Genomic DNA, 24,244 nt, shown 5'->3' on the forward strand with positions numbered 1-24,244 from the left:
TGGGTCCTTGACAAAGTTGACAAGGTTTTAAGATCAATCAGCTACTTGTTACGCGACATACCTGTCAAGTTTGCTAGTGAAAAGTTATTAACACAGAGAGCGGCACGGTAAGATTCAGTCAATAGGTGGCACTGTGGCTTGCTAGCAGATACAAAGCATGTATCGGAGTTGGGGCTACTGGGATATCTGTAGTAATAGAAGCAGGGTCTGGTAATCCCTTATATCTGTGCACTGTATCCCTCTATATACAGCATGTACGTATAACTGTTGAAACATAATCGTATGCTGCTGTAATGAGTCATGGGAAGTGGTGAATCAGTTACCCAGAATAAGATCAAGTCAATAAGCGAAAGTCGATTCAAAGCGGTGACATCATAATCGGCCACCTATCTCAGCCACGTGGCGGTGTTCTCTTCATCACCCTTCTATGAATACAGCCCTCAATGTATAGTGACCGTTCAGCCGTCTGCACCCATCGTTCTGTCAGTGCTGTGGAATGTGTTGCAACGTACCGGCAGGATGTTGCCGGGGTGATGTGAGGTGGGTTCTCGGGTTGCCACGGGGATGTGGACCCCCCCCCCCCCCCCCCCCCCCCCCGCAGAGCAGGTGCCAGTGCTGGAAGCTGGCAGCCGCTGTGTGTGGGAAACGTTTGGAACGTTTGTGTGTGTTTTGCAGGGGGCGGGTAGAGGATTGCAGTGTGAATATCTGCTCATGTCACCAGCCCAACGCAGCTGGAAACGGGCTGTGATGTCATCGGGAGGCAGCTGGCGCCCGGGGTACGCATCACAGAACGCAATTCCGCTATGATGTAAGAGGCAGATGAGGTGGGTGTGTTTGTTTCCCAGCTCCGATTAGGAAGCCGCAGGCTGTGGTCTGACTTAAGAGCTGCAGGTGTGGAGGAAAATTCCAAGAAAAGACTTGTACTATTACACAGGACCCTGCTCTACCAAGAAAAGACTTGTACTATTACACAAGATCCTGCTCTACCAAGAAAAGTAAAAGATCATCCCTTTGTTTAATAACTCACCCCAAAACCCTCCACCCAGAAACCCTTGCTTAGATAAACCCTGCCAGATAAAACCAGTGAAATGTATTGTAGTGTTCTATAGGCTCAGCAGTGTAATATACTGTAGTGTTATATACCGGAGAGCAGAGCCCTTGCTGCGCAGACACAGCTGAAAGCAGAGCCCTGGCTGCGCAGACACAGCTGAGAGCAGAGCCCTGGCTGCGCAGACACAGCTGAGAGCAGAGCACCGGGCTGCGCAGACACAGCTGAGAGCAGAGCCCCGGGCTGCGCAGACACAGCTGAGAGCAGAGCCCTGGCTGCGCAGACCCAGCTGAGAGCAGAGCCCCGGGCTGCGCAGACACAGCTAAGAGCAGAGCCCTTGCTGCGCAGACACAGCTGAGAGCAGGGCACCGGGCTGCGCAGACCCAGCTGAGTGCAGAGCCCTGGCTGCGCAGACACAGCTGAGAGCAGAGCCCTGGGTGCGCAGACACAGCTGAGAGCAGAGCCCTTCACAGCGTCCCTTCACACTGCTACAATCTGCCCTGAAAGTCTCTTTTGCTTAACTGGGAAATAAAACGCGCTGCCAAAGCTGCAGATGGAGCTTATGAAAATGGACTGTCAGCCCTGACACCCAAAGCTACCGTATACTGTAAGGCCTGCTCTAATAGAACAGCACACTCCTCTATAGAGATATTTGTGGATTGAAATACACTGTTGAATGAAGGTTGGGGTTGCACAGTTACAGACGGTCCTGTGGTACAGCTTGCTGTTTGTTGATCCAGTGAACTGCAGAGTTTGCATCTACATCAGCCCTGCTATTGTTAGTCAATACTGTACTTTCTTGGGTTGTGTTTTTCTGTTTAGGGCTGCTGGTTAGTAGACTGCACTTATGTGAACAAAAATCACATGACTACCCCCCCCACACACACACGCACACTCATCACTCACACACTCACACACACACACACGCACACATGCACGCACACACACACACGCACACACTCACACACACACATGCACGCACACACACACACACACATCATCATAAAACAAGTTGTATCTATAATGGGACAAGTGGCTGGTGACAGAGCGTTTGCCTCAGGGCATCCATTTCCCTTGGAAATTGCGTTTACAAAAGCATGCAGTGTATTGCTGTAGCTAGCTTTTAATCTGCTGTATCCTCTTACCCGGCCCCCCCCCCCCCACACACACTCACTATAATAACCCTACAGTGCTGTAATGCACAGGCATGCTGCTGCTTGACCTCTGCTGAGAAGCAGGAGACTAACTTGCTGTCTTTGATTTCATTAATAAAGATGGACAGTAATGTCCCCGGATGGCTGTTCTTCAGAACCCTTGCAAAGCTTTCTTTGCAGACCTTCAAGTTGTCTTGTTTTGTAAAAAGCCGGCAGATCAAAAATACAACACAGGTTGAAAAACCAGCTGCTAAACTACAAGCAGAAGGCACTGGGCTTCATTAAGTTTTATTAACATTGAGTTGTGCTGAGATATAGTTTTCTTTTTTTAATGTTCATTCAGGACATGTAAACATTTCATATACACCGATGTAGACAAGCACCTGCCTAGTGGGAATATTCATTAAAAACCTTAATCTGTAGTCATTTACTTCAACAAACCACAAGCGCTTGTGTATTGTCAACCAGAAGCTTTACAAGTCTGCAATTTAAAATTTCAGAAAGCTTGGAAACTTTTTGTAATTGACAACAGCGCCCTCTGTTGATGGTTTGCTGGCGCTGCACCTGAATCTCAGAGCGTGTGTAAAGACAGAGGGAAAAGTTCACGAGAAACATTTTGGCCCCGTTATTTCAACGTTTTGTTTCTGCACCAAGCTGTTTCGATATAGCGACATCTCCAGTCGGACGCTTGTTGAGACTCAATTATGCGTTACTTTCAGTCTGCATCAACAAGACAGCATAGCGATTATGTAAATGTTACAAGGCTGAAGAATCTGCAGCTTGACCGTCGGGGCTTGTTCAGGAAGTCACTGTGAAGGAAACACAAGTTAGTCGGGCAATTGGCCGAAACATCAATTTGCACCCTTTCTAAAGAGCAGAAGATGTGTTTAGAATTTAAACAAAGTGAATCACTTTCATTTTCTTCAGAGCGTGCTCTAAAGAAACCCGACCGCTTCGACTGGCAGGGAAGAATCAGCCTTTTTTATTATTAGGCGTGTGAGCGGGGGGTTCAGGGCCTGCTTTTAACTGACCAAAGACTTGAATGGTCTCTTCTATCTCCAGCATTGCCCCTCACTGTACATCACGATGCCGATAGGTTTCAATAACCATGATTTCTGTTCTTTTGTTGTCCGAGCAGCGATCCTAGATTCTGAATTCATGGTTCAATCCATCTGGTTGCTGTTAGTAAGAAAAGCAAGAAAGGGACCTCTTAAAAATATATCTAATTAAAATCCCTGAGACAAATCCATCTCTGTAACGGTGGGGATTCATTTGTATTTGCACTGTGTTACCATTACAGGATTTGAGGATTGCATGTAATGCTTCACACACACACACACGCACACACACAGACACAGACACAGACACACACGCACATGCACACGCAGACACACACACACACATGCAGACACACACACAGACACACAGACACACACAGAGGATCATGGCCAATGCAGTGGTATTGAAGATCATTAGGCATCACACGACTATACGATGCATTTATCATATCATGTTCTTAATACCTCTGTGCTTTACAATGCTTCCCTATGCTTTACCAGACCTCTCTGTGCTTTACAATGCTTCCCTATGCTTTACCAGACCTCTCTGTGCTTTACAATGCTTCCCTATGCTTTACCAGACCTCTCTGTGCTTTACAATGCTTCCCTATGCTTTACCACACCTCTCTGTGCTTTACAATGCTTCCCTATGCTTTACCAGACCTCTCTGTGCTTTACAATGCTTCCCTATGCTTTACCACACCTCTCTGTGCTTTACAATGCTTCCCTATGCGTTACCAGACCTCTCTGTGCTTTACAATGCTTCCCTATGCTTTACCACACCTCTCTGTGCTTTACAATGCTTCCCTATGCTTTACCAGACCTCTCTGTGCTTTACAATGCTTCCCTATGCTTTACCAGACCTCTCTGTGCTTTACAATGCTTCCCTATGCTTTACCAGACCTCTCTGTGCTTTACAATGCTTCCCTATGCTTTACCAGACCTCTCTGTGCTTTACAATGCTTCCCTATGCTTTACCAGACCTCTCTGTGCTTTACAATGCTTCCCTATGCTTTACCAGACCTCTCTGTGCTTTACAATGCTTCCCTATGCTTTACCACACCTCTCTGTGCTTTACAATGCTTCCCTATGCTTTACCAGACCTCTCTGTGCTTTACAATGCTTCCCTATGCTTTACCAGACCTCTCTGTGCTTTACAATGCTTCCCTATGCTTTACCATACCTCTCTGTGCTTTACAATGCTTCCCTATGCTTTACCAGACCTCTCTGTGCTTTACAATGCTTCCCTATGCTTTACCAGACCTCTCTGTGCTTTACAATGCTTCCCTATGCTTTACCACACCTCTCTGTGCTTTACAATGCTTCCCTATGCTTTACCAGACCTCTCTGGGCTTCGCAATGCTTCCCTATGCTTTACCATGCTTTCACTATACTTTATTACAGTACATTTTGATATGCTTTTACTGTGGGAAACTTTTATAAGGGTTAGTCCTGCAGTGCTTCCCTGTGCTTGACCATGCTTTCACTGTGGGAACTTCTTTCTAAGAGTTTTCACAATGTAAAGGGATTTGCGTTGCATTTGTATCCACCCTGGGATTTCACTTCACTTCTTCTTTTCATGGGAAAGAAAGTCTGGGGGACGGATGATCTCGGTTGATTAATTATTTTTTTTGCATCCTGATGGCATATTATGCAGAAATAATTGATTGTTCTAGCAGCTCAGCCAGCTTTGGATGTCAGTGCTGCCTCTGAAATGTCACACGCGTGATGTTACAGCAGCAGGAGAATGAAAGGCGCACGCATCAAACACGTTCGGTTTGTTTTTTTCTCTGACTTTCAAGCCGCGATGGAGAAGAGAGAAGTGTTTGTAAGTGTTTTATTTTCAAATCACACGACACTTACCTTATCTCCGTGAAACAGCAAATCCAGCCAGATTACATTCAAATCAACCCTGTTTGCTGCAAAAGGCTTTGTTTTAAATGGAAATCAACATTCATGTCAGAAATTCTTAATATATATATATATATATATATATATATATATATATATATATATATATATATATATATATATATATATATATAATATATATATATATATATATATATAATATATATATATATATATATATATATATATAATCATTTTTTCTTTAATATTTTTTCATGACATTTTTCTTTATAATTTGTTGAATTTGTTTATGTGAATGCTGATTTTTAAATGGAAAAGCATGCACATTTTAAAGCGCCACTTTCACACACCTCTCGACACAGTATAACAGCTAACCATGCTCAGTCTTCTTATTGCTTAGCTATTCTTGAAGCAGCCTATACAGATTACCAGGCAGCTCTAACCAAAGGCTCCACTGTGCATGGAGCTGGTGTGTGCTGACAATTCAGATTGGATTACCCCTTTAAAGATCCTTGCTGCAACCATATCAATTTGGCCATTAGGTGGCAGCATGCTCTATGCAAAAAATCCATCTATAGAAACGTTCTACAGAACTCCAAGCTATGTATTATTCTATATAAGCAGAATTATATATATATATAAATTATATCGCTGTCAGTGCTGTAGATTTTGCCCACATATGGATCTCAATTACTCAACATAAGAGAAGCCTTTACTGGTAATCAGGTGTGAACGAACATGTAAACTTAGCCAAGTTTTAGCAGAAAACGGCCTCTAATCCTAAACACGCCACACAGCTACCATGTGAACCTTTACCAGCGTGACGAAGGCAAAAGCAAACTGATTGTGCAAGAAATGGGGGGGAAGAACTAAAAGCGTGCATGAGAAATGAGAGAGAGAGAGAGAGAGGGAGAGTGAGAGAGAGAGGGGGAGAGAGAGAGAGAGGGAGAGAGAGAGAGAGAGAGGGGGGGAGAGAGAGAAAGAGGGAGAGGGACAGAGAGGGAGAGAGAGAGAGAGGGGGAGAGAGAGAGAGAGAGAGAGAGAGAGAGAGAGAGAGGGGGGGGGGGAGAGAGGTAGTGGGAGCAATAGGAAAAACACACACTGACAAATTGATGGACAACATATGTGCAGTTGAGTCTGGGTGCGTACAGTAAACTGCATTACCTAATGCCTGACCTGAGCCAAATGCAGGGTGCGGGCTAATGCGGCTTAAGACAGCTACCGTGTGAAAAGCGCTCTGGTGTGTGTGAGAGAGGGACAGCTGATCGGTCACGCAGCTCTCCCAGGCCTGTTTCTGATGGGCAGGCAGAGGAGACAGACTGGGAGCTGTGGGAATTGCAGCCGAATTCACCTGCTCGATCTCAAGGGTACCGATCAATCAATACCGGCTCAAGCTTGAAGGGGGGGGGGGGGGGGTCAGGGAGGAGGGAGGAGAGGGGGGGTCAGGGAGGAGGGGGGGAAGGCATGTTGTTTCTCTTTCACTGTATGAATCCAGTGCGTGCACATGCAAGGGGGTGCTCTTAACCACGTGGATTAACACCGCAGCGCTGCTCTGCTTCAGAGCTGTACTGCCTGACCAAGTGATCTGCATAAGAGAGGGATCCCGGTTACCAGGGATTTCTCAAATCTGCTGCAGCTCGACTCCTGTAATTCGCTTCTACAGTGGCTACGACTGTCTTTGCACTCTTGTCAAACTATTAAAAGCGTTACACGGGACATATATCTATACTGTAGCCCACAAACAGTATGTTTGGGTATCAGCTTAGCTATCAGTATCAGTTGTTGTTTTTTTCTTTGATCGCATCACAGGAGGGGAGCCGTTGCTTCATTTTGAGGAACGATTCTGAGTTCTGGAGTACTCACTTGCGACTCCAGTCCAATCCTTGTACCAACCAGGGCCAGGATTAAAAGTAAATAAAAGACAGCTAAATCATTATAAAGTACAGCTGCTGTATGTCGGTGCCGTAAACATGATTCAGTTCAGGGCAAGGTCCCTAATGACATAATTGCTTTCTGTAATTAAGAACGCGGTTGGAACCAGGTGATGTACTAGAATGGATTGACAGAGTCACGGGACAGTACCATTGTTCTAGAGTGTTCAGGGTGGAATATCTTTGGCTATGAAACACGTTTGAATATGGCCAGGATTGAAACTGACCCTCATCACAAACCCACCATAGTAACTGGCACAGAAGTAAAGCAACACACACACACACACACACACACACACACACACACACACACACACACACACACACACAAGAACAAAATAGACCCCTGGTGTGTATGGGAGAGCAGTATTATGGTCACTGTGTTTGCTATTGCAGTCACACCCGGCACCATTTTAACGTGCAAATGTGTGGTTTTACTGTGGTGTTGTATTTAACTCGCGGTGAACGGCTCCCTCGAATGGTATACATGTTAACGGATTGGAAAAGTAATGGACTATTCTTTAGGCAAGCCTGCCGACTGGTGGAAGGTAATGGTGTAACAGATTTAAATATTCACAACGCCTTTGTTTTTTCAGCGGTGTGCAGTATTTTCCTGAGGTCATTAATCCTCCCTATGTAGGTCCGTCTGTTCTGTTTCGGGTCATATTGACCAGGTGCAATTTCAAATGAGTTGAAACCGCCTTTTAATTGAGAACATAGTTTTTCTTTCTATAGCTTTTACTGTTTTATTTTAAATATTAGAACTTAATGTAAACTCTCGCTATATAAAACAAAAAGTACAAAAACTACATACAAAAAAACAAACGTATCCATCAGCAGTGTGGAGTAGTGGTTAGGGCTCTGGACTCTTGACCGGAGGGTTGTGGGTTCAATCCCCAGTGGGGGACACTGCTGCTGTACCCTTGAGCAAGGTACTTTACCTAGATTGCTCCAGTAAAAACCCAACTGTATAAATGGGTAAATGTATGTAAAAAAAGAATGTAATTGTATGTAAAAAATAATGTGATATCTGTATAATGTGATATCTTGTAACAATTGTAAGTCGCCCTGGATAAGGGCGTCTGCTAAGAAAATAATAATCATCATTTATTTGACTTTGCAACATTAACATTACCGTGTAAAGATAAGGACATGTTGTATATCGCGTTTATATTTCTTTTGTATTTTGTCCCTGTTCTGGCGCCGTACCTGTAAAGGGGTGTGCGCGAGTTAAAAGGCTGTCTGTCTCATCTCACTTTGCAGACTGTCGATCTGCAAACCCCGCCGTGTCGCACAACTGCACCTTGCAAATTAAATCCACCGATAACCAACCATGGCGGCCAAGCGTGCAATGGTCATTTTGGCAAAAGGAGCCGAGGAGATGGAGACGGTTATACCGGTGGACATCATGCGTAGAGCCGGGGTCAGTTATATAACTAGCGTGTGTTTAATCCTCGAGCGTGTGTTCAATCCTCGAGCGTGTGTTCATTCTAATGTCGTGAGAAGGAGCAACATATCGGCCAGTCTGCAGTTTACACGGCCGGTCCAAATGCACGACCTCCCACGACTAGCCCTAAAAAATAATAACTGTACACTTTAATAATATATTATGTCATGTTTTTACAACATGTGCTTGAGGAAGGGGCGCTAGTGCTTTGTGCATGTTGCCCTTATTTCTGTGTGCGATTATAATCAACATACGACGTGTTTTTACACAAGAACTGCGAGTTACGGTACAAAGACTATTGATATTATTGAAGTCCGATTATAATCGCCGTCCAGATACTAGGATAGCAGGCAAGGCCTTAGTGTTTCTGAATTACCAGCTGGTTCTGTAGAAAGAAGCTGTGGATTGCTTAGTTAACCTTACCGATGCATTACCGCAGGGTTGACATGCGTGTCATTATCCAATCACTTGTGCGAATTAAAGTCCGGCGTGGAAATGGATTAGTTAAAGGAATGTGTTCTGTGATGGAAATAGACCCGCAGGCGATTGCAAATGTCAGAGTTTAGAGTGGGATTGCTTTGATAGTCATCTCTTGCATGCACACTTCCACAGTTTGTGTAAAATTGCTAAGCAGAGGTACAGACAGGTACATCATTTTATGCATTTAAAAGCACCTGCAATGTTTCAGAAATGTAAATCATGTAAGATCTGTGCAGATCCTTCTTTTATGTAACTTCAGGGATTAGGAAGAGAAAAACAACTTGAGTTTAATAAAACACACCTGAGCTTGTTAGCTGTACACTGGGGCTAATCAAGCTGGTAGTAATATTATTATTATTATTTATTTATTTAGCAGACGCCTTTATCCAAGGCGACTTACAGAGACTAGGGTGTGTGAACTATGCATCAGCTGCAGAGTCACTTACAACTACGTCTCGCCCGAAAGACGGAGCACAAGGAGGTTAAGTGACTTGCTCAGGGTCACACAATGAGTCAGTGGCTGAGGTGGGATTTGAACCGGGGACCTTCTGGTTACAAGCCCATTTCTTTAACCACTGGACCACATAGCCTCCTGGACTAGGTGAATCTGCAATGCAATAGGAGTCTTGTTTCCGTCCTGTATTGTTCTAAGTGGAGCTGCTGCAGGTATAAAGGAGTCTCTGTGTTCTGTCCCAGATTTCAGTAACCGTGGCGGGACTGAGTGGGAAGGAGCCGGTGCAGTGCAGCCGGGATGTGCTCCTCTGCCCAGATGCCAGCCTGGAAGAGGCATGGAAACAGGTTCGGAGGGGTGAGGGGTAAGGGCAGAGGGGGGCATAGAAGGGGGGGAAATGGTAGATCAACTGTTTTGACTGTCGCCCTACAATAACATCCTTTCTGTCTTTTTTTTTTTTTTCTTCAGGGTCCTTATGATGTTGTCGTCCTGCCAGGAGGAAACCTGGGAGCCCAGAACCTCTCTGAGGTAAGAGCGAGCTTAGATGGGAGGGTTTCAACAAGGAGACCTTTCAGAGCAGGGTGCAAGTAACCTCCAAGGAAAGTACACTTGACATGCGCTAAAGCTTCCTTTATATCTGAAATGCATTGCAGTGCTGTAAATGTGAACTGCTTTTCTCTTGCAGATGAAGTCCTTTTAAATTGCTCCGCAAGCGACAGTCTTTGTTTTGTTTTATTCTTTTTTTTGTCAGTCCTCTGCTGTGAAGGACGTGTTGAAGGATCAAGAAAGCAGTAAGAGGCTGATTGCAGCTATCTGTGCAGGTAGGGAAGCCAGGGCTGGCCCCCTGTCTAACACTGCCAGTGACTCGGAGTGTTTTCTTCAGTTTTATTCAATGATCTAGTTGGTTTTGCATGCATCTCGCTGTTTCTCCCCTAACTGTATGCCCAGCATCCTCCACTCTGTTCTAGAATTCGCTGACATTCCGTCCGAAGCCTCCTGTGTTCCGAGGTTCCGTGCATTACTCTGCACGTGCTGTCGAGGGTTCAGAGTGATGAGTCTCCGCTCTCTCCTCTTTCAGGACCCACAGCCCTCCTGGCACACGGCATTGCCTACGGAAGCAGAGTCACCACCCACCCGCTGGCCAGGGACAAGATGATGACTGGAGGTAACGTGCAGCTGGGAGGGAGGCAAACAAGCTGCTGTTGCATGCATGAAGGCAAATTGTAGTAGCACGTTGTGTCCAGAAGGGGGCAGTCTAAGCTCTTGGTTTTTTTTGTTTCGCCTCACAGCTGCAATTGATCTGAGCTTTTCTTTCAAGGTCATTTGCTGCCGGGCAGTACTTTAGGGATAATTCATTGCTGTTATTAAAATCATATAATCTAATATCTCACAGGGATGGCATTAAAACTCCCATTGCATAGCAGTCTGAACCTGTCCATATTGTATTGAGCTATATATCTCTAAAACCTGGGAAATACCGGACTGCTATGCATTCCCTATCCTGGTACTCAAAATAACCTTTCTGACCCAAAATCAGTGTAGTACTGAAGATAAAATGGCAAATAAACTACTGTATTCTCTTATTTTCTAAGTACTTTCATAGCTTAAAAGTAGTTGAGTTCACGCTGTCATGTCTCCCTGTGTCTCTTCCCTGCAGATCACTACAAGTACTCCGAGTCTCGCGTGGAAAAGGACGGCAACCTCATCACAAGCCGCGGGCCTGGGACCAGCTTTGAGTTTGCACTGGCCATCGTGGAAGCCCTAATGGGCAAGGAAGTGGCCGACCGAGTGAAAGCTCCTCTCGTGCTGAAAGACTAGGGACCAGCGCTTCCGCGGGATTCAAACCAATCAAAGAGAGCTTGTCCGGTGGCTGTCGTCTGTGGCCTTCTAATTGCACCTTCATCACATCATCTGCAAAACCCTGCGCACTTCGGTGACTGTACCCAGCACCCACCTCGGCAGAACCGCGCTGCAAAGCTGGAATCGCGGGTTCATGATTTTGTGGCTTTTTATAGTTGATTTCTTGTGCTTTAACAAAGAGCGAGCGTCTGCTTGATCAAACTTCAATAAACTTGAAATGTAATCTGTCCTTTGACTGATTGTGTGAAATGTCGTTTTTAAAAAGAAAAAGCTTACCGTCCCTGGTTTTAAAGGAGCGTTTGTATCCTTGAGAGATTGTCTGCTGAGTTGTTTTAGGGTTAAAGACGGCTCTTTGCAATCCAGGATCTTTTTAAATAAAATGTGCTAATGGTAAGATACAGTCACATTGATGTAGCATGAGCAGCCTCATAACCCACAGAGGTAATGCACAGGGGGTAGGAAAGGGGGCAGGAGGAGGTTGAATTCTCTGTGTGAAAGATGGTAAATCAGAATCTGAGCTTCGGGAAGGGTGAATCACACGATGGTAAGAAGGTGCCACTGTACAGCATCTCCAGTTTGGAGATAGAACGTGGTTGAATTATTTTCACACTGCAGGCTGCTCGTTTTTGCTGCTTGCATGCACAGTTCAGCTCTTGAGCATGCAGCGTGCAGTTTTAGTGTGAAAGCACGAGTCTGGTGCCTGTGGGCATGAGTGCAGGTGAATCATTTCATTACTGTGATGTCCGGGCTGTGACCAGCTTTAAAACGTCCTGCAAAGCAATCCAACGAGGAGGTCGATTAGCTGTTGTTGGCGAGTGGGGCGAGTCACAGTGTCGCCGCTAATTTGCATTGCATGACCCGATATGCAAATACACGCTTTGAGCTGTATCCTGTTTGCTGTGATTGAGGAAACGAAGGATGCAACTACAAGGAAGAGGGATTTTTTTTTCAAGTTTGTTTATGTTGTCGCTATCATTACTTATCTTTTTAAAATGCATTATGCGCAGGGGTAAGTGAATGAAATTTAAACACTTTATAATAAATGGCGAATTGCTATTTTCATATATTTCCGTTGTTACGTCTTTTCTAAGTGGTGGAGTATTTGTGTTAGCCTAAACGGAACTAATGAATGGCTGATGAATAGTTTATTTTAGAGCACAGTGCAGTGAGTACGTGATTACGCTGTGACTTGCGTAAATTGCGTAAGCCACTGTAAACTCTCGAAGGAGTCTGCTGTGGTTTCTCAGGCTGCAGTTGCAAAGAAAGTTGTCGTGACAACATCACAGGCGCCGCCACGCCTTGTGATGAGATATGATTTCATTATTTTTCCATTTCATGTTGAAATTAAAAAAAAAAAAAAAAAAAAGATTAATTTTGTTTAGGAAATAAAAAATAAACAAATGAGTCGAAATGTAAATGACGTATTTAACATTTAATCATAATGTGATGTCTTTATTTTCATTTATAAACAAAAAAGTCCGAGGTCTCTCAAATGCTTAACTGGGACGGCCGCTTCTTCGGATATTTTTTATTTCTCCCTAGATATCCCGATAAAGCGGCAGCGACTGATAGTACAGCGCCGAGGAGAGTGCGGCAAACTCAGCATTTAAAACTGTCACCTGAGCCAATCAGAAAGCAGTGTTGGGAGACAGACTCCCTTGTTGACCAATAGGGGCGGTGGGGACGCGAGTGGGGCGGGACGTTTAAGCAAGGCTTGCCTCGGGGAACTACCTCTGACTGACAGCCGCTCCGGCCATTCGGAATCACGACAGTTGCCCTGTCGACCAATGACGGGTCCCCAATAGGCGAGTGGGCGGGGGTCTGCGGCAGCTCGTGGTGGGGATTCCAAAGCGGTAAAAACAAGCGGAGTTGCAGCAACGCTGGGTCGTAGATGGTCGCTGTCAAAAACAAAAGGTCTGGATTTGCTGTTGGTCTTGACAGGAAACTGACAGGTTAGACGTCTTGTTGTTATTTATTTGTTTCTAAATCGTGGCCCAGCTTCAGAAAACAAATTATAAAAACGTTGCTCTGCCTCAGAGGAGAAAAGCAGGGGGTTCGTCCACCAATTGTGAAACCTACGCGTGTATCTCTATGCAGTGATCTACTAAAAATGTTGATACGGTAATATTAACTTGACCTGATTAAAATGCTAATAAAAAATGACTTGTAATTATATGTGCTTGCGATGGGAATCTACCAGAACTGAAAGGTGCTTTCTTTTCTGTCAATATTATTTGATCTGTTTTAAAGCGACAGTGTACCTTTTTAGGGCGTCAGGGCGACAGCTAGATCGTGTGTAATAATACAGTATTTATGTTTTTTTTGTTGTTTTTTTTAAAAATAGAAATATATGCAGGTTGTTTAATTTGGCTATTGTGACTTATTTAAAAACCGTGTTTGTTGTTGCTGTTGTCATTATTGTTCTTATTTAATTTGATCCATTTCGGCAAGTAAAGGGATTGCTTAAAAAAAAACCCAAAAAAACTGATCGTACAAAACTGCGTTTTCAATTGCGTGTGTTTGCAAATAATAATGCGTTTGGCTCGTCTTGTGTTAAGAGGACGCTGTGCGGCCGGGAGTGGGCATGCTCTGTATAACCCGGAGTGCTGCATGGCGCTGGCTTTAGCTGCATTGTGTTGCACCACTGCGCTGTCAGAAATAGGTGAGCTCCGCCTCTGCAACACGGATAGGATATAGTCGCAGGTGCTGTCATCTTCTGGTTGCACCTGGGACGAGTTACAGCAGCATGATAGAGGATGCAGCTCCCTGCAGCAGAACCGCACTGCACCGTGGTCTGTATATATATAATGTAACAAACAGGTGTAGTTCTTAACATTAGCATTGTGGACCTACATGTGTCAAGCATAGCTCATGGCACTAGTGATTTCTTCACCTATTAAGTGCAGTTCAATGTCAAATGCAGCACACTAATACCATATTTGTATGATGCTCATTATACCAGCATGCTGTGAACAGCAGTATTTTTTTAACATTACAATCAGGTGGTGAATCCACACTGCTTCTCTAACAGACTAATGAAATGATACTAGCACGGGGGAGCAGGGGAGGCTTGCTGGCTTGCTAGTAAAATTAGAATTATTTACCGATGATCTTCCCCCCCCGCGTGTGTTTGAAGCGTGTTGGTGTTAAAATGTGTTCAAACAGGAAGACTTGAGAGCTGCCGTCAGTCACGCACTTCATGCAAGCTGTTGTGGTGTTTCCTCTTTGTCAGCGCCCCTTCTTTTGCACTTCAGCGTTGAGAAAGTCGCCATAAATAGCAACAGCCACACAAACCCCTTTGCAAAAGCCGAGCTGTGTCGTCAATAAAGGCAGGGACTCCGGCTCAGAGAGAGAGAACTCACAGGGCTTGAAGCTCACTCCAGTAAAGAATATTCTTTAAATGAACAGGACCCACAAGCTTGATGTCTGATAAATACCTTGTCGTGCCCTATGTAGCTGCATGGACAGCTCCTGTTAGTAAACCTACAGACTCAAGAGCATGTGTCTGATTCATGCTGTGATATGTGTGATCAGTTCAGAGCAGGGCACAAGGGAGGCTGGGAAATGCAGGTATGGGTTCAGGGCTATTTCGAGTTTCACTCCCAGTGAAGGGAACCTGTTGTGTCCCCTGATTCTCAGCACTCCCCCCCCCCCCCCCCCCCCCCACATGCCTGAAACTGTTCTGCATGGATTAAAAATCAACCTTGAATCGCATTGCAGCCATGGGCCTGCTTCTGAACATGAAATCAATCAGGAGATTATACATTTAATGGATGCAGTAATGCCCCGTGATAGGCTCTCGTGTATTAGACAAGGCAGTGATGTTTTTATTTTTATTTACTGTAGACTTAAACACATTCTTTTTTTGTTGTTCATCTGATTTTTGTAACCAGAGCACCACATTGACCTCCTGATGCATATCTTTGTGCAGCAGGCTAGATCAGAGGGTGCATTTAACATTAAATAAATGCACTATCCCAACTGATGCACCATGCAGGCTCTAGCATATCCTGCAGAGTACTCTCCATATTGCTCCTTTAGGTTTTATAAGCTGTACCAGCTGTGTGGTCCAGTGGTTAAAGAAAAGGGCTTGTAACCAGGAGGTCCCCGGTTCAAATCCCACCTCAGCCACTGACTCATTGTGTGACCCTGAGCAAGTCACTTAACCTCCTTGTGCTGCGTCTTTCGGGTGAGACGTTATTGTAAGTGACTCTGCAGCTGATGCATAGTTCGCACACCCTAGTCTCTGTAAGTTGTCTTGGATAAAGGTGTCTGCTAAATAAACAAATAATAATAATATCCCTAGGTTGTCCTCATTTGACTTTCATTTCTGCCCCAGAGATTTAAGAAAAAAACATGTTCAGCACAGCAATATTAAACCCGTTCTAGGCTAGCATTTTATAGCCTGTGTGTGTGTTTGATCAAGGCTTATTCCTCACGATGTTCATTGACCTTTTTAGAGGTGACTCGTGTTAGTCATTTCCATAAGGTGTATGGTGTAGCAGATTTCTACAGAGAGATTAATGTATTGAAATGTTCTAATAGTTTTTGAAATGCACTAGTTGACATTAACCGACCTGGAGATAAGTGAGATTTGTGCAGAACACTGTTCATTTTGTGGATGAATTCTATTCAATAAAAAAGCTGTTATTTTGCCAGTTAAAGAGGCATGTGATTTATTATGTGATTAAGTGGAAATTTTTGCATGTAGTTTGTTTAGAAAAACAAAAATTAAACTCCTTTAAATGTGTAGGAGTAAAAAGGATTATGATTATGTGCTGAAATTATAATCTTTCATATTGGGCGGCATCTTAATATTCCAGTATTATTATTTTACTACAGTAATCCTCTCATGGAAAATGCAATTTGTATTCCCTAGATCCCCTGTTTGCATCAGCAATCTCATCTGCGGAGCGAGCAGGCATACCCTCAACAGGCTTACCGCACAGGAAAGACATTTGATGTATTTCAATAAAATGAAATGAGGCATTACAGGACGGTGTGTATGGCACAGGTGCGGCACTGTGAAGGGCATCGCAATAAAAATCAGCACATTGCAGGTAGTGCATATGTGAAGGGCAATCTCTCTGACATCTGTATTATAATATGAAGCTTGACAAGCCCACAAATGTGGCCATCCTTAGTGACATTATCGATGACAGATTTTAAAATGTTGTGTTCTGCTATTCCTGCTTTGCTTTGGCTTGCACTTTGCCCCAAAGTAGGGGGGCTTAAACGCGTGAACCAGCCTGAAAAACTCCAGTGTCTGAGCAACATTACCAGTATCTGACAGTGCGGCACCCAGCAGAGTAATCTTCCCGTTCTTCAGACTGTGTTGGAGTAAGATTAGATTTGTGCTTTTTATTTTTCTGTAAAGTGGAAATCTCTCTTTTAATTCCTCACTCATCAGTCGAATGCTGCAAGTCTCTGCTTCTCGCTTATGGTGTTATGGTTTGCGGCAGTAAAAACACAGCCAAGAAAGTGTTGGGCATAAGCCTGCCAGCACACACTACAGGCGTTATGTAAAGTAAAGCACGGACGGGACGCGAGGCGACACGACGGGACAGGGAGAAACTAAAACCATGTGACCGATGTATCGTCGCTGGAATAGATACCAACAGGGTAGATCTTCCAGGATATATTTTTTTCACACAGGATCAGTTTTCCTCCCTGGCACATGGGGACCTTGAGTGTAGCTTTTCCAGCGTCCTCACATATCATTGTGCAAAATGGATACAGTATATTGAGGAAAGAATACCCACTACTCCAACTTTCCTGTGAACTGAAACTCAGTTAAAATCACTTTGATTTTAATAGGACACTATACAGTATCAGGTACATGACACAAGTGAAAAAACATGTGACAAACATGTGAAAAAATGTGCCTGATTCACCTCGTCGGGTCTTCTACCTGACCACAATGCGTTCTGTTTGTTGGTTGGACAAAAATAATATAAAATAAAGCTACCAGCACAGGCTAAGAAGTCGTAGCTTATTCGTCTTTCTAGCCTATCTTGTTTTGAATATATTCTTCTGACGAGGCTTGTTTGCTGTCTTACTGTACTTTCCGTTCTCTTTCAGTGCCAGGGTATTGTAGCGCAGGAAGATAACAGCTGAAATGCTGAACGCTCATCGCAGCTAGCAAGAGCACACCAAGCCATGTGTTGTAGTTTATTGTCATCTAACAGTGATTCACTGACAAAGGTATTTTTAAGGTTGCCGGTTCCAGGGATGGAAACACGGCTCCTATCGGTGCAGCAGTTTCACCCGTGATGAGCCACAATGTCTAAGAAACAAGCATGACATCTTACCACCATTGACATGCATTGCATTTTCAGACCGCTGAATCCAGGAACAGCTTTAGGGGTGCATCAAACATCTACAACAAGGAAAAAAAAGACACACTGACATCATAATACACATCTTGGCCCTTAGGTGCGTTCGTAATATTAAAATTGAAAGGAGTTTAAGGGTCAGGAAGGTGCCAGGGTTATTTAATGATCTGATAGTTCCTACCCAGCCCATTTCCGGCGGATGTGGACTGAATAGGGAGTAGTTTAAATGAATGAGATGTGTTAGACTGCACAGCTGTAGTGGGCAGAAGCTGACAGCTTGCCAGTGTTTAAACCTCTTGATATCTTGGTTTGTGCAGCACTTTCACGGCTAGCCAGTGCTTACAGCCTGGGCTCCATTCCAGCGAGTTAATGGTAATCACATACAGTAGTGGGTTTGGTCTTGATTGTATTAATAGAGTAATGACACTAAACTTTTTGTTGAAATTAATGAATTTATTTGTCGGATGTCTTTTTTGCCTTTGTTGCAGACTGTCTGTAGATGCTGGTAGCTGTAACATAGCAGCAATGGTGTGGGAAAGACTCTGCATAGTAATGTACGTCAGAGACCCAGAAGCTTGTGAGTTATGACACTTAACGCTGGGGATCCCAAGTTATTCCAACCCAGTAAAATTCAGACCGTTTATTATCTTTTCACCAAAAAACAACCCCCTGTTGTCTTTGTCTATTTTATGGCCCTAACCCGTATCTGTTTAAGGGGATGGGGGAGCGATTAAGAGATAATTATCAACAGCGACACCAGTAATGCATTCCAATCTGCGGAGGCCTGGAGTTTAAATGTGTTGCATTTAGATAGGGTTACAGCGTTATTTGTGTCTGTTCAAGTGTAGAATATTCTATGAACAATTAAATATGAATGTGATATAATACTGAATGATGACTATCAGAATAATGGGGGTGGTGAGTGTGGCTGTTCTATTGTCTCATTATGACACATGGTTAAAAATGAACGTGCTGAATTATATGTCCATAATGGCAAGAGTAATGCTTATGAAAAGGAACTCTTTCAAGCAGTGCCGTCAGAGTTCTTCAGGGTGCATGTGTAGTAAGCAATTTGTTTAGTACTGTCTAGTTTTTTCTGGCTCAGTGCATGTACTTTACAGTAAACCCCAAGCGTGACTCGGAGACAAAGGGGGGTTTGAAGCACTGCTGAGCCCTCCACAGGGTTGGCACATAGGTGCTCGACATTGAAGGAAGAGGCAGGCTTTATCAGGAAGCCAGCTGAGACAAATAATTCCCTACTACTACGCATCTACAGTATGATCCCTACATCCGTACCCTTCAACCTCCCTGGCTTCCATTACACTTCTGCACTTCGTGACTCGGTCCCCTTATCTACCATTAGACGCGTATGCCGTGTTAATGGAACTTCAGTGGCTCCATAGAAAGCTGAATTTATCTTTTATATCCCGGCCACATGAAAAATGTAATCCTTTAGTGACCGGTATACGCTCTAGCCCATAACTGTACTGCATTCATTTAGCAGATTTGTTAATATGCCATTTGTCCCCTCTATCACAATAATGTTCTGTATAGCCTAGACTGGCACAGGTAGATGGTATATAATCAGAGCTAATTGTATGTGTGTCAGTATGCTGTCCAACTAATTTCTTTGAAAAGCTTTGAATTCTGAAGCTTTGAATAGTCGCTGCGTCTGATTTTAATTAATGAACCGTTTTCTTCTCGTACCAGAGCTCTCCGAGTGGGCAAAAGCTTTTGATTAATGGTAAACCCAGCTAATAAATCATTCAAAAAAAGTTTCTGCATTGTGTATTCCTATAGGAATTGTCAGAAATACATAATCTTGCATTTAGTACACATTTACTGGCACGCTTGCTTATCTAATGTAAACACGCACACACATACTGCAGTCCCAAGCTGATAGTTATTCTAATTAACTTTAAAAGTTTACTCTGTTACATCATTATTATTGTGGAGGATCACTACATAGAGAGCAAATGGTTAGAGCTTCAATAGAACAGACTGTAAAAAAAGAGTAGAGGCAAATCTAACTGATTTTAAAATACGTGTAGCTGAAATATAACATTAAACTCTAAATACAAAAAAGGGTCATTTTAAAACAGAGATCGCATTAACTGAAGCAGCTGCCCAAGCTTATGGTAATTTTCAATGTAAAAGTTCTACTGAATGTTTTGGGGTAAACTATTGCAATTCTATATCGCAAGCATATTGTGAGCCAGTTTCAGGGCAGTCCTGTCCATTTTAACAAGAGAGACAGTTGCAAGGGAGAACGATCTCTGAGATGGTTTTAGGGAAGGTGGGTTTAGTCTGATTCAGCCAAAGGAAAACCTCACCCTTAAAATCACAGCAAACCAATTTGTTTTTGCTGTTGACCTTGAAAATGATGAAGTTTGCTTAATGTGTTTGCATGCTGCAGCAGGCTCTCAGATGCATGTCGTTGAATATTCATGAAGGCCGCTTGTCACTTTATATTAAACGGCGTGCAGTTCATTTGCTGATTTTTATATTTTGTATTATTGTGTATTTATGTATGTTCAGCTATGGCCAAAAGTTTTGCATCACGCTACAAAATGAATTAATTATGCTTCATAAAGTTGAGTGAATCCTGCTGAATAATGTTACGTTAGCATACTGAATTACATACCGCTTTGTAGTTTTCCATAAACTGACAAATTGAAAAAAATCTGATAATTCAAAATCTAACGTGAAATACTGTACACTATTGTGGCTTCCGCGATACTTTTGCGATATCATTTTGTAGTTTCTTTGATTACATGATGTTAAATAAAATATAAATTACGTTCATATAGTTTTTTTTTTTTTAATTCTAGGTGATGCTAAACTTTTGGCTAGAGCTGTATTTGTGTTTTTAATTACAAATGTTTTCGCCCACCTCCTATCAAACTGCGTATAGTTTATAATGCGGGGTCCAGCCTGAGTCCAGTTTTGGAGCTCGGTGGTCGGAGACATTTGAAGGTGGAGTGACTTTCTCAGAGTTGGGCTGTAAATCTGTGTCTGTGTTACATTTGAAACCAGCATCTGCAGGCTCCCGGCCCTCAGCCCTAACAGTCGAGCCAAACTGACTGTAGATTTCATATTGAAAAAACTGGTCATTCTTAAAATCGATTTAAAATAATCTGTTCCCTTTTCAAAACCTGACCGTCATTCTTTTGACAGAAATGCTGCAGTATGCATTAATTTATTTGCGTTCCATTTTTTTTAATAACAGCCTGTCCTTGGTCTAAGCATCCTGTAACGACACATAAGTTTATAATGAGGTATTGATTACATTATGTAATGCACTGTACAGTAGCACTAGAACGTTTTTCAATGACGTCACAGTCGCCAGTTACTTGAGTGCAATGAATAGCAGCTTTTGGATCCAGTACCATTGTCCCTCACGTTTCCATTTTAGCAGCCCTAGAAATAATAAAATAACATTGGGACACTCTCCAGTCCCGCTATTCAAGGGGAATTTAGCTGAGTGGCAGAAAACAAGCAGAGCAGCAATATGATGTGTGATATTCAGGTCAAGACAAGCACGTCTCGATAGGGGCTCATGTGACCTTCATTAAGATGCATGGCCTTTCATTTTGAGAGCAGAGCTTGTAATACCAGGTCACTGCTGCTTGCTTGCAGCAGAGACGTGTGTGAAAATGTTGTTTCCTTCCTCAAGCAAGACGGTGTTAGGAGGAGTAGTCTGTAATAGCAATTTAAAATGTTTCGGCTTGTGTTCAGTACAGTACATATTGTGCTATGTTATGTAGCAGGAGTATATACATCTAACTTGCAGGCAAGCTTGAAATCCTTATCAAGACGCCGTTTTGCTGCAGTAATTACATTTTTTATTTTCTCCTCTCCTTCCCTGTGATATTTTACATGGATTTCAGCCAGGCAGGGCTAGCAGAGCTTCAGTGTCAGCTGATTATTATTATTTTTTTTTGCTAATCAGGAGAAACCTCTAGCGCTCTCTCTCTCTCTCTCCCCTCTCCTCTCTCTCTCTCTCCTCTCTCTCTCCTCTCCTCTCCTCTCTCTCTCTCTCTCTCTCTCTCTCTCTCTCTCTCTCTCTCCCCTCTCTCTCTCCTCTCCTCTCCTCTCTCTCTCCCCTCTCTCTCTCTCTGTTTTCACTCGTCTGCTCTTGTGCTGACTGTGCTAAGGGGAGACCTTTTTCCTTTTATTCATCTGCACCTCTCTTCCTCAGTCACACTCTCTCCTCCCTCTCTCTCACTCGCACACACGCGCAAACACAGGCACCATCCCTGCCTTTTATCCAACCCCTTTTTTCACACCTTCCTGTTGGATTTCCCCCTATTTTTCACCCTCCCAAGACTTTCCATCACCAGTCAAGCTGGGACTGCCGACCTGGGAAAACAGGAAAGGACAGAGGTAGGTAAGGTTCTTGTCTTGTTGGAAGATTCTTTCGTGTTCTTTCTCCCTCTCTCTGTGTCTCTTTTTTTTAACTAGCAGATGCAGTGCAGCAGGAGTCTTGCTTGTGAGTCTCTCTGTCTCTCTCTCTCCTCTATCTCTCTCTCCCTCTCCCCATCTTTCCTGCTGCATAGAGAGGCATCTATGCATACCGTATTACACAGGGGGAAGGTTTTGCTTCCCCTGTAGCATCCCTGTCATGTTTAATGCATGTCCTATCCTCTTTAATTTAATCTTACAATCTAGCTATATTGCAGGATATTCTAGATGTACTGTTTATACATCTGTATGAATGCGTGGTAATGTTTTGAGTCTCCTTTACACATCCTTTTGCAGAACAGTGCATATATCAGTTAACTTTTTTAATATATTTATTTTACATAAGACCTAATAAATGAACAGGGACTACATGTAGTGGTACTTGCATAAATGTTACTCCACATCTATTACAGAAACAAGCTTAGTGTATCAAATATATATATTTCATGACTTCAGTCTTTTAAGACAGCGTTATGCAGTGTATAGTTTCTATAAGAATCTATATTTGGAAGTGTGTAAAACAAGTATGAATGCTGTATTGATAAAACTGAATACAGTGTCGCCAGTATGTTTTTGGTGCAGTAAGTAAGTTGTTGCATTGCCTGGGCAAAGTCATGGATTCTGCTGTAGAGACTTGAAGTTTATTAATTGACGCAGCACCCTTTTCCTCCCTGTAACGTGTGCACTGTTTTTTTTATTTATTTATTATGTGATCTGGCAGTTTTGCTTTAGTTGTACCAATGATGTGTTAACTGTTTATTACATAAATCTGCTCTTGATCATGGGGATTATAAAACATGCATGCAGGAGAGGTTATATCACAAGAATAAATATGTTTTTATTATTTGTCAGCAATAATTTGGGGTTAACAATGAGGATGTTAACATGTGTTGACATTGATCATTTTAATAAGTACTCTGTGCTTCATTTTAATAAAAAGGAACAATGCTGCATTGTGAGGAATATATGTAATTTTCAGAGCGCTGTTGACAACTCCATTTCAAGTACACAGCAAGTGTAAACAGAACATTTGCCTTGTTAGTTTTAACTCTGGACTGTGGCGAGGAGCCAGATGTGACTGATAGGGCATCAGATCTCCATTTATAGGCATCCAGGATATTCAGTTCTCCCATTCAGCAAGAAAGATAACGACAGCAATTTGAGGACACAGCTTTTTAAATCCAGCATGGTCTCCGAACCTCGCTGGTTTTGTTTTTTACTCCTAAGTGGTGCTCTCAGTCAGGAACAGCTATTTATCATCAACATGCATTACGAGCCTATTAAAAAGCGCAAAGCACCCTCTCCAGAATGCATTAAAAGAACATCCTGCGCGTCTTATTGTGTGTCCGAATGTTATTGATGGGCTTAAGTACAGATTGCAAATTAATGTCTTGACAGGCGTATATTAAGTTGGTGTTTTCCCAAGACTGCTTTCAGCCTAACCGAGGAGGCAGGTGGTTAAAGAGGTCGCTGAAAAGTGTTTTGCGCTTTTCTCTTTTTAGTATAGCAGCCTCTCGGATCAATACCGCTGTAAAAACGCTCGGTGCACTGCCGCAGTACTGCCTGTCTGCCTGCTGCCCTTCGTAGTCCCTGACATTGCTTCCATCATGAATCAAAGAAACAAGCCCCCCTCACTGATGGGGCTTTTATTTAGGGTCACGGCTTGAGAGCCAGCTCTTCAAACTGACTGACTGTCAACAACTATCCATCCCACTGTAGCAAAGCTACAGGGGCATGGTACATTCATATGATCCGTATATACATGTGCACATGTGCCTGAGTGGTTTATGTGTACGTCTTTTGCTGCTGTATTTTGTATTTTTTTTACATTTTTTTTTTTGGACATCTGTCTCTCTTACTGTACATATTGTGTGTTTTTTTCTGTTTTGTTAATACATTCCTGGGCCTGTGTCCTGTGCCTAATCCCTCGTGCTTGGTAGAGCTCGTCTCTTCTGTCTGTGAGCTGGTACTGCTACAGCTGCTTGCTTGCTTGCCTCCTGCCTCCTCTCTGCAAGTGACTTGGCTGCTCCGTGGAGAGAAGATGCTTCAGGACTGAATCGCTGAGTAAAGTTGTGGCTCTTTCTCTGCTCTGCAGCTGGGCAGTGACCAATGAGAGAGATGCTGCGTGGCTCTGCCCACCAATG

General features: G+C 43.3%; 2 protein-coding genes across 9 annotated transcripts in view; both read left to right on the plus strand.

Annotated features, from left to right (window-relative positions):
- Nucleotides 1-8,275: 8,275 nt before the first annotated feature.
- Nucleotides 8,276-11,536, plus strand: LOC117425447 (protein/nucleic acid deglycase DJ-1). The gene is made up of 6 exons (XM_034042397.3): nt 8,276-8,486; nt 9,687-9,788; nt 9,910-9,969; nt 10,193-10,262; nt 10,520-10,606; nt 11,099-11,536. The coding sequence occupies exons 1-6, from the start codon at nt 8,397-8,399 to the stop codon at nt 11,257-11,259; spliced, it is 570 nt and encodes a 189-aa protein (XP_033898288.3). The 5' UTR covers nt 8,276-8,396; the 3' UTR covers nt 11,260-11,536.
- Nucleotides 11,537-12,288: 752 nt separating this feature from the next.
- LOC117962290 (voltage-gated potassium channel subunit beta-2) overlaps nt 12,289-24,244 on the plus strand; it is a 55,659-nt gene continuing 43,703 nt past the window's right edge. For 4 of the 8 annotated variants that reach the window (XM_059002006.1, XM_059002012.1, XM_059002011.1 and 1 more), the window contains exon 1: nt 13,123-13,253. The gene's annotated coding sequence lies outside the window, so the exon portion shown is untranslated. Of the gene's footprint in view, nt 12,311-13,122; nt 13,254-13,296; nt 13,423-21,745; nt 22,027-24,244 lie in introns of those variants that run through there. The other 4 variants (XM_059002010.1, XM_059002009.1, XM_059002008.1 and 1 more) reach the window with 4 other exon arrangements.

The sequence above is a fragment of the Acipenser ruthenus genome, chromosome 27 (assembly GCF_902713425.1).
Source record: "Acipenser ruthenus chromosome 27, fAciRut3.2 maternal haplotype, whole genome shotgun sequence".
Lineage (NCBI taxonomy): Eukaryota > Metazoa > Chordata > Actinopteri > Acipenseriformes > Acipenseridae > Acipenser > Acipenser ruthenus.

Coding starts and splice junctions, on each gene's coding strand:
- LOC117425447 (XM_034042397.3), top strand. CDS start 8,397: ATGGCGGCCAAGCGTGCAATGGTCATTTTGGCAAAAGGAGCCGAGGAG. Junction 8,487..9,686: donor ACATCATGCGTAGAGCCGGG/GTCAGTTATATA, acceptor GTTCTGTCCCAG/ATTTCAGTAACCGTGGCGGG. Junction 10,607..11,098: donor GGACAAGATGATGACTGGAG/GTAACGTGCAGC, acceptor TCTTCCCTGCAG/ATCACTACAAGTACTCCGAG.